General features: G+C 37.4%; 1 protein-coding gene across 1 annotated transcript; it reads left to right on the top strand.

The window, feature by feature from the left end:
* The first annotated feature begins 2169 nt into the window (after positions 1-2169).
* On the top strand, positions 2170-10651 carry LOC120123603. Its single transcript, XM_039142453.1, has 9 exons — positions 2170-2558; positions 2825-5497; positions 5585-5688; positions 6411-6480; positions 7124-7936; positions 8367-8569; positions 9472-9595; positions 9729-9935; positions 10260-10651. Exons 1-9 carry the CDS (start codon positions 2403-2405, stop codon positions 10398-10400), a joined length of 4491 nt encoding a protein of 1496 aa, XP_038998384.1. The 5' UTR covers positions 2170-2402; the 3' UTR covers positions 10401-10651.
* The last annotated feature ends 341 nt before the right edge of the window (positions 10652-10992 follow it).

The following is a 10992-nucleotide window of genomic DNA, read 5'->3' as shown; positions in this document are numbered from 1 at the left end:
ACCTCAAATCAATCTTGAAGAACACTCTAGCTCCCCTGAGATGGTCAAACAAATTGTCGATCCTTTGAAGCAAATATTAATTTTTCACGGTTAACTTATTCAACTAGCAGTAGTTTATACATAACCTCATTGAGTCGTCTTTCTTATTTACAAATAACATCGACGCTCCCCCATGGTGACACATTGGGGAGGATGAATCCTCGCTCTAGAAGTTCTTAGACTTGGGCCTTCAGTTCTTTCAGCTCTGTCGGTGCCATGCGATATGGAGCAATGGACATCGGAGCTAAACCTGGCATAACCTCAATGCCATACTTTAGTTCTCTATCAGATGGTAAACCCGACAATTCCTCCAAGAAGACATCTGAAAAGTCTTTTACTGCAGGGATCTCATACTAACGTTATTAAGTAACTAGGATATCCTTATCATATTCTCAGGCATTAAACAAGGGCATAAGTCTTATGTTATCACACATTTGGTTATGGTTTTTCTCTTGTAGTCTTATGCAAAGGTAACATTTAGCTTGCCTTGGGTCCCTTAAGTCAATTTCCATAAATTTTAGTCCTATATGCCCTAAAACTGACTGTTGGTATCGATACTGGTCCTTTAGTATCGATACCCATGACCCAATCTCGATACCCTACATGAGTCACAAAATTAAAAATGACTACTAGAATATGGGTCTCGATACCAAGATAGTCTTCTCGAGATCGTGGCCACGATATCGATACCCATGAACGAGTATCGAGACCCTTACCCAGAAAACCCAAAAATTAAAAAACAATCTTGATATTGTTATTCCAGTATCGAGATCGAACTTATATAACACACTGTTTTATAACAAGAAAGCCTAACTTTCTATCCCAAAATCCCTAAAGGGTCCTCAACTGATGTTTAATGCTTATTCAATCTATAAGGGGAATAAAAGGACCACTACTCTACACAAGAACACAACAAAACCCATCTTCATGATTTGAATCCCCACCCAAGTGCACACAAAGGTTCTTACACACAACATGCATCAAAACTTCACATTTTGAATTAAAAACAGTATAGGAATGTTATAAATGTGTTACCTCACTCCTAAGAGTTGTAAAAACAACCCCAAAATCACCTAATCAATTCATTTTTCTTGCCTTTTCCCTTGGAGCTTTCACCTTCTTCTCTCACTAGAACATATCAAAGAAATGAGTTATAAACTTATTTCAGGCTCTAAGAAGGTTAGAAATAAGGTCTTTAAGCTTCCAAAATAGATTTGGAGTCCTAAAGGGTTCTAGAATTTAAAACCTCACTTAACTCTCACCTAAGCTTCCATGGTCAAACTCCAAGTTGAGAGCTCAAAATCTAGCTTAAGAGAAGATGATTACAAAGCTTACCTCCTTAATTTCGAACTAGGGATGGACACCAACAAGTTCCCACCTTTACCTTGAGCCCAAGAAGAAAGATGGGGGAGTTTGAATGAGAGAAATAATACAAGAATGAAAGATGAAAACAAAAGGGGATGAAAAAGAGGAATGAGGGAGCTCTGGACGTTTACTTCATCTCCCTTAATTGAAATTCAACCTTTGAACAAATTAGGGGTAATTTATACTCCAAGTCCATCTCCTTTGATGCACACTTTAAAAACACCATTTTTAAGCCCTATTAGACTCAAGCCCAAACCAAAACAACTATGACTTGACCCAAAACTCTTAAATGGTTTTCCTTAGTCTATTGAAACTCATTCTGATTTTACCCGAAACTATTAACCCGAGAATCAGGGCGTTACATGAATATAACATCTAAAAAGACCAAACCGGTCTTTAACTTGAACTTTTTTTAAAAAATCTGAATCAATCGGTTCGGGTCAGACTGGAACAGTTCCCGTGCACATCCTTAACGGTGAGCGACCAAAATAAAACCAAAACGTAACATTGAATATGATTTTGAAAAAAAATAGTTTGGTGGCCAAAACAGAAACAAGAAAATAGATTGGTGACATAAACATGTAATTTACCGTATTATTGACTTTTATTTTTTAAGACTTGGATAAAGAAATTAATCGGCGAATAATATATACCTATTGGCATGACAAACAAAATAATTTGTTAAAAAATTATATTATTTGAACAACCTTTCTTCTCATTTAGCAATTTAACTAAATGTGAAGATTTTGATAATTACCGTTTGCTTATTTTGGAAAGCTCTCTCATTTTACGTTTACTGGAAAATTATTGAAGTAGCAGTCAGCCAGTGACCAATAGAGGGAAGGCAGGGAGCCTTGTCTGAGGTCTGTTGAATTCAATTTTCACTTGAAATCTTTCTCACCCACAACAAAAAATGAATCTATGGGTCCAAAATTTGAACACTTGATCATCAAATTTCTAACAACTTCAACGCTTTTCAAGGCAGAGCTAGAAAAGCCATGAAGTGCCGATCCGTGGCGTGTATTTGGTCAAGCACGCCTCCGGTCCACCGCGTCACAGCCACCGCCGCCCTCGATCACCCTCCGACTCTCTACACCGGCGGATCCGATGGCTCTATCCTCTGGTGGAACCTCTCCAACACAGATTCCCATTCGGTAACCAACTAACTTCACTCGATTCAAATTAGGGAATTAATTTAGCTACAAGATTCCGGCTCTCTATAATCATCATTACCATTAAGAAACTAGCTTATTATATTTGTATTATGCAATTGAAGGACCAGAGAGCTTGTATTTGTTTCCCTTTTCCTTTGGTTTTTGATATTACGTTTAATATTTCTATGTAGTAAATCTGGGTTTTGTTAGGGTATAGTTCATATCGTTGGTTTTAGTGAATGACAGTTGGAAATTGTCATATTCAGGAAATTAAACCGATTGCTATGTTGTGTGGTCATGCTGCACCAATAGCTGATCTCGCCATTTGTTGTCCCATTGTAGCATCTGGAGAAAAAAATACAGTTAATTCAAGTAATGTTGCTTTGAATTCTAGCTTTGATCATGGTGGTGCATTACTGAGTGCTTGCACTGACAGTATGTTGTGCGTCTGGAGCAGAAGTAGTGGCCACTGCAGGCGTAGAAGAAAACTGCCACCTTGGGTTGGCAGTCCATTGATTATTCGTACACTGCCTTGGAATCCAAGATATGCTTGTTTAGGCTGTTGCTTTATTGATGCTGCCCATTTATCTGACCATCATTTGGAGTGTGCTGAAGGGGGTGAGATTTCAATGGATAAAGAATCTCAGAGCAGGAAGCCTCCCAAGTGTACTGTTGTTATTGTTGATACGTATACTCTTACCATTGTACAAACTGTTTTTCATGGGAATTTGTCCATTGGGCCTTTGAAGTTTATGGACATTTTTTCTTCAGTTGATGGAGAAAAGCATTTTTCACTCTTGGCTGACTCCTTTGGTAAGCTACAATTGGTTCCCTTGCCAAAGGACTTTTATCAAGATGGTGGTGAGGGCGAGACTAGGTTACAGAGATCTTCTAAGGAGGAAATAATGACATTGGAAGATGGCCTTGTTGAGGCTGGACAAGTTGTATCAATTGCAACGTGTAGGACCCTTGTTGCTACTGTGATAAAAGATCGGTCTATATTTAGGCTATTGGGAAGTGGCACTATTATAGGAGTGATTCTTTTTATGAACAATGTCCTTTGCATTGAAGACAAGTATGGTCGGGCACATGTTGTAGGGGCTATGTTTCTCGAAAGTAAAAATTCTGGGAATGCACAAAGTACTGGTGAAACCCATGAATCTGAAATTTTTTTAGTGTGGAATAATAGAGGATCTGCACTTTTGTATGAAATATCATATCTAGATAACAAATTTAATTCTGAACCTCTGTGCGAAATCTCTGCTGCTTCTGTTCCCCTAGCTGCAAGGTTGTCATTTTCTTTTGTCCAGTTGAGCCAAATACTTCTTCGCATTGAGTCAGTTTGCTTCATTGTTGAAGACCAATTTCAGTGGAAACCACGTGTTACAATCTGGTCTCTTAAACGGAATCATGATCATGCTAAACACTTTGATGAATGTAAAATGCTTGGAGAAGGCATTTCTTTTCTTGGCTGGACTTCAGCTGCTAGTTTGGATCATAAAAACGAGTCTTTGGGTGGATGCAATACCAAATTAACTTCTATTCAGAGCTCTGTTTCCAGCTCAGAAACTACAAATAGCATACATGTCGATGATAGTTCTTATTTTGTCCCTAAGGAACAAATTGTATCTTCTTCCATGGTTATTTCTGAAAATCTTTATGCTCCTTCTGCGATTGTATATGGCTTCTTTAGTGGTGAAATCCAAGTTGTGTGGTTTAATTTGTTTCGGGGGCTTGATTCTCCAGTTGGAAGTCCACATCTTGCAGTAGACTCTCATATATCCAAACAAATCTTTGCAGGTCACACGGGTGCTATACTATGTCTGGCAGCACATCGGATGGCGGGTGCTGCTAAAGGATGGAGTTTTAGTCAAGTTTTAGTTTCTGGAAGCAAGGATTGCACTATTCGTATATGGGATCTTGATTCTGGTAATCTCATTACTGTCATGCACCACCATGTAGGTCCTGTGCACCAAATCATTCTACCCTCTGCTCGAACTGAACGCCCTTGGAGTGATTGCTTTCTTTCCATTGGAGAGGACGCTTGTGTCGCTCTTACTTCACTTGAAACTTTGAGAGTGGAGAGAATGTTTCCTGGACATCCTGACTATCCTGCAAAAGTTGTTTGGGATGGTGCAAGAGGTTATATTGCATGTCTCTGTCGGGACCATACCAGAATTTCTGATGCCATTGATGTTCTATACATATGGGATGTGAAGACCGGGTGTAGAGAAAGGGTCCTTCGTGGGACTGCTTCTCATTCGATGTTTGATCATTTCTGCAAAGAAATTAGTGCAACTTCCATTTCTGGTTCATCACTGACTGGAAATACATCAGTTTCATCATTACTTCTTCCAATACATGAAGATGGGAGCTTTACTCATTACAAGTTAAATAATTCAGAAAATGGAGCTACTTTGTCAAAAATGACTGGGTCTAGCACTTTGCTAGCAAATAATAATAAAGTGAATTCTGGAAAGGGACCATATGTTTCTCGAACCAGAAAACAACCCATTAAATGCTTTTGCCCATATCCTGGAATTGCTACCCTGAGCTTTGATCTTGCAGCATTGATTGATCCTTTTCAGAAGAACGAGCCTATAACCAAGAATGGTGATGGTCAAGAGAATAGCTATATGAAAGAACAGTGGAGTGAGACATTTAGTCCCCATCATATGACTTCAGATGGTGGCTTTAACACTGATCAGAGTTCAACAGATGGTGTAGTAGGGCATGACTGGATCAAAACGCTTGAAGAATATCTTGTTCGATTTAGCTTGTCCTTTTTGCATTTATGGGATGTGGATTGCGGTCTTGATGATTTATTAGTAGCTGACATGAAGATGAAAAGGCCTAATGGTTTTTTGGTATCTTCTGGTTTGCAAGGCGATAAAGGGTCTTTGACACTGTCATTTCCTGGTTTTACGGAAAGTCTTGAGGTATTTTGAAGGAATTGTACTGGTATTGACATTTGTTGTCCATTTCACTTATTTCAACTGCTCCTAAGTTGTTAATTAACATTTCAGCTTTGGAAATCATCATCGGAGTTTTGTGCAATGAGGTCACTGACAATGGTTTCACTTGCCCAACACATGATTAGCTTGTCCCACTCAAGCTCAGCCACTAGCAGGTATCACACTTGTTCCTCCACAATTATATTTATTGTACACTATTATTCTCCATTTACTTTGCCATGTTAGGTGATTTACAGCAAAAAGGCCTATTTTTTCCTTTTGCTTAATCACTGTCCAAATAGCTGTTGACAGAATCAAGTAACATACTAACATGTCAAATACAAGCCTTAGCAGATATTTGATGTTGTAATCATGATATATTATTTTTGTGGATGGAAAGGTTGATTTCTTTGTTGTTGACTGTGACCATACCTAAGGGAATGTTGCTAGAATTGGATTCTACCTTTCTATATTTCAGGATACAATTCTGTTTAAGTGAATGGTTATCTTGTCCATACATTTTCTGTGTAACGATAATTATTTTATGCTCATAATACTTGGAAAATTATTTTAATTGTTAAATGAAGATTAGTTTCACCTCTTTAAGATATCTTTATTTTGATCAATCTTGAAGGTGAGACTGACTATAAGGTTAGTCTTAATGACATGCATGTCCTTCTGGTTATTAGCATGATGTTTTGTGGGTCCATTGCAAATGCTGATATATTTCATAATTATGTGCCTTCCTCTAATAAATTTAACAATGTGACATTTTCATCGAGCAATTATTATTCCAGCCTGTGAAATATTTTCACTATATTTCTCATTTGTTACTTCTAGCCATTTGCATTTATTGGCAGTGCTTAATGATTTCACCTTTATTGTCAATTCTTTGCAGTGCCTTGGCCGCGTTCTATACTAGGAGTTTTGCAGACAAATTTCCAGAAATAAAGCCACCTTTACTCCAGGTCCCATCTTGTACTAATAACTTGCGTTTTCAATTTCTGACAATTAACTAAAAACTGTGTAATGATAATGGATTTATATTTGCTGCATTCTACATTTGATACATTGTCATTGAAGAATATGTTGCCACGTTGTAAGTGAGTACGTTTAAATTGTGATTCCTAAAATGTAAATATCAATAAAATTTATTCTTTTTAGATGAAACAGTATGTTCCTTCTTACGAGTTACAAAGTAACGTCTCAGTAATTTTTATCTATCTTCTCCATTACCAGCCTCACAACAATCTCCTTTTACAATACAATAACTTATTCTTTCAAGTACACTCAAGCAAGATAGCCTAGAAAGTAATTAACATATCCATACAATACAAGATAATGAATCCTTCAACTCAGCCCGTCCCAGGAGAAAAAAAGGAAATCTTGAAATCAAACCATGGCTGGTTATAAGATCTTGGTTTTTTTGTTTGTTTGTTTGTTTGATGGGTTGGGGAATGGAAATTTTGGATTGGATTAGAGTGCCATGGTTTCTGACGAATTGGTACTTGGTAAATTGGCAGCCAGCAGAGATGGTGTAACTAGAATTGATTACTGAGTGTTGTTTTCAACATTGTGTTTATTCTTATTCTGTTTTAATTATCTTTACAGCTATTGGTGAGTTTTTGGCAAGATGAAAGTGAACATGTACGTATGGCAGCACGGTCTTTATTTCATTGTGCAGCATCAAGAGCTATTCCAGCCCCTCTGTGTAGTCAACAAGCAACTAAGTATGCAAAACTTGTTAGATCTCTGAATGGAATTGAAGAAAGTGAACATGAAATTTCAAAAAATGAAGAAATGATTGTGGTTGGACGGAGTTCTGAATGTTTGTTGGAAACTGAAGGGACTTCCCAGGTTGAGAAAGCTAAACTGCTTGCATGGCTAGAATCTTATGAAATGCAGGACTGGATTTCTTGTGTTGGGGGAACAAGTCAAGATGCCATGACGTCTCACATTATTGTTGCTGCAGCACTGGTGATATGGTACCCTAGCCTAGTGAAGCCAAGTCTTGCCACATTGGTGGTTCAACCGCTGGTGAAGTTGGTTATGGCAATGAATGAAAAATATAGTTCCACTGCTGCAGAACTGCTTGCTGAGGGAATGGAGAGTACATGGAAGGCATGCATTGGCACTGAGATACCTCGTTTGATTAGTGACATATTCTTTCAAATTGAGTGTGTAAGTAGTCCGTCAGCCAACTCAGCTGGTGAAAACCCAGCTGTACCAGCATCTATCCGTGAGACATTAGTTGTGACCCTTCTTCCAAGTCTATCAATGGCTGATATTCTTGGGTTTTTAACTGTGATAGAGAGCCAAATTTGGTCAACTGCATCCGACTCGCCTGTCCACCTAGTGTCTCTTGCAACTCTCATCAGGGTTGTGCGTGGTTCTCCAAGAAGTTTGGTTCAGTACCTTGATAAGGTTAGCATACACTGCTCCAAGTGAGTAACAGTACATATTAAATAGATCATTTCGTAAATACATCAAAAATATTTTAATAGATCAGTTTTGTTATACTTATCTAGGTTGATATATTATCTTAAATTTGAATGTAATATATTTTTATTCTTTACTGTGCAAGATATTTCCATGAAATATTGGTGGTTTACTGTCATTTGCTTTTCTTTTTTCGTTCTTGTTGCTTGTTTCTGATAAATTTTACTTCTTCATGGGCTGCAGCAGCGTATATTTCCTTCTCCTCGGGTTTTCCTGATTAAATTACTCGATAAAGCATTCACTACACTCATGTGTTAAGAATCATGGTCACTCTCTTAGTAAATTAGACTTTGCACATCTATTATTGTGTTTGAAATGTTATCGTGAATTATTCTGATATTGGACAGATTCACAGGTGGTTAACTTCATCCTACAAACCATGGACCCTGGCAACTCTGTCATGCGCAAAACTTGCCATCAACGTGCAATGACAACGTTAAGGGAGGTTATACGTGTGTTTCCAATGGTAACCATGAATGAAAGCTCAACCAAATTGGCTTTTGGTGATGCTATTGGGGAGATTAACAGTGCCAGCATTCGGGTGTATGACATGCAAAGGTAATCATATATTTTTTGAAATTAACGAGGCAATAATAGGGGCGAAAATTATTATGAAGTCATTTAATCCACGTGTCATGAATATGAATACATTCTTTCAATAGAGTTTTATTCTATCCAGTTTTTTGTGACTTTTGAGAAAAAAACTTGCATTCAGTAAAGCTTAATGAAAATGGACAGTCATTTATTTGTATAATAATTTAAGCTGAATATTAAGGTTGTGGCTGGGTATCCCTGTTTATAATATTACTGGCAGTAACAGGGAACTGGTGACTTGATATCTCTTTTCTCAATATGCATCCATAATGATCCGTGGTATGAATTTTTTCTTTTACATTACTCATCTCATCAAGTCAATGCAGTCCATCCATTTTTTGTGGTTCTCATGCTTGTCTAGTCAAGTTTTAGGTGTCTTCTTATTAGAACTAAATGATTCCAATAGCTGTGCAACAAATTTTCTACAGTAAAAACATAGAATTCTGATCTGTTCAACTGGAAATTCCTGATCACGTCAAGTTACTATACAAACAACTGTCCCCCTCCCCCATTCTCTCCCATTTATTGGAAGCTAATGGCTTTTGGGGATTTTATGTTTAATTTTAGGCAAAAAGAGGATCCTGAAACATCTGCTTTCCTTCAAAATGGAAAATCTATGAGTGAGGAATTCTACCTGTAGGATTTTAGAGGTTATGTGACAGTGATATCTTGTTCTTTGTTATACTTTCATGAGATTGTTCGACAATAATTCACTGTAATTTTTTAATTTTGTTTGTTCACTGTTCTTGTATTGCTATCTTTTCAGTTAATTGCGACAAGTTTCTGAGCTGGTAGTTTTCATATTTTTTCTACTAGGAATGAACCGAGAATAGCTTCTGTTTACTGTATTTTTTTTCTGTATGTAGTGTTACAAAAATAAAAGTATTGGATGCGAGTGGACCTCCAGGACTTCCGAGTTTTCTTTTAGGAGCACCTGAAATGTCGGTGACTACTGTAATATCAGCTCTAAGCTTTTCCTCAGATGGAGAGGTATATCTCATTACCAGATATTCCATTCTTGTACTAGTTGCTAATGCACATGTTATCATCATTTTTCAGTGGGCTGAACTCCAATTCACTGATATGTTTCTCTGTAATCATTTACATATCCTACTATTTGCAGGGTTTGGTAGCTTTCTCTGAACACGGGCTGATGATCAGGTGGTGGTCCTTGGGAACCGTGTGGTGGGAGAAACTGAGCCGGAACCTTGTTCCTGTCCAATGCACCAAAGTGATTTTTGTTACTCCAGGGGATGGATTCTCACCGAAAACATCAAGAACAAGCATAATGGGAAGCGTATTGGGACATAGTACCGAGGCCAATTCACCGGTAATATTTTGTCCCCCATTATTAGTAAAGAGAATTAGGTCATTACAGGACGATATATATACACGTCTCTATGCTCCTGTTTCACATTCATGTTTGTGCTTTTGAGAAAGGTGGAACTAGAAATGTCAAATTTGACCCGAAAACTGACACAATCTGACCCTGACTTGAACCCGAAAGATATGGCCTTAACTCTGAATTATCCAAACCTAAAATGACCCAAACAATTAACCTGAAATGATCTCCAGTAGGATGTCAAACTTCATATTTGCTTTGCTTTGGTCCGTCCATAGTTGAACCTCATATTTGCTTTTTCTCCCCCTGCAGGAGGGTGCTGCTAAGAGTTATTCTGATAGATTAAAGCTCTTGATTCATGGCCTTGACCTTTCTTACCGTCTCCAATGGGTTGGCAAACGTAAAGTAGTGCTTACGAGGCATGGCGTTGAGATAGGTAATTTCTCGTTATAACAATGCCGGCAACTGCACGGTATAGTCACCTTCAAACACGAATCCGGACTTCGAACGCTCTAATGGATGCATTTGTGTGTAGCAGAATCGATGTTGACGAGGTCCTTGCATAGTTTTCTTGGGGTTGCACCTGTTAGTACAATCAATTTTGGTTAGAAAATGGTGTATGTATTATCCATAACATAGACCACTGAGTTACGGGGAACTTATTAGTCTGATGGTGACAAGAATTTTACTATTGTGATTAGACGCATACTTGGACAGTAATATTAAAACATTCAACATATAATAAACGGGTTCTACACACCACAAAAATATTAGTATTAACCACAGTATACATATAATTAAAAGCTCCTATATATCATATAAGTAAATTCAAATTTGAATGCAATTTTAGCTACCCCTATTTTCATATTTTTATTATAAATATTTAAACTTAATTTTAATAATAGTTTAAGCAACTCGAGCTCGACTTAATAATGGTATATGTAATAAAAATCCAAAACAATATACGAATTTTGATGTTAAATGGTTAATACTTCAAAATACCGACTTTTTTATCTTAAATTGAAACGTTGAGAGTTAATATGCT

Source organism: Hibiscus syriacus, unplaced genomic scaffold (assembly GCF_006381635.1).
Source record: "Hibiscus syriacus cultivar Baekdansim isolate YM2019G1 unplaced genomic scaffold, ASM638163v2 tig00110402_pilon, whole genome shotgun sequence".
NCBI classification, from domain to species: domain Eukaryota; kingdom Viridiplantae; phylum Streptophyta; class Magnoliopsida; order Malvales; family Malvaceae; genus Hibiscus; species Hibiscus syriacus.
The sequence above is the reverse complement of the archived record's forward strand: the minus strand, read 5'-3'. Positions and strand labels throughout refer to the sequence as shown.

Excerpts from the sequence above, each read along its gene's own strand:
- LOC120123603 (XM_039142453.1), top strand. The coding sequence starts at position 2,403 with ATGAAGTGCCGATCCGTGGCGTGTATTTGGTCAAGCACGCCTCCGGTC. Across the intron at positions 8,570-9,471 it reads CGGGTGTATGACATGCAAAG|TGTTACAAAAATAAAAGTAT; the intron begins GTAATCATATAT and ends TTCTGTATGTAG. Across the intron at positions 9,596-9,728 it reads GCTTTTCCTCAGATGGAGAG|GGTTTGGTAGCTTTCTCTGA; the intron begins GTATATCTCATT and ends TACTATTTGCAG.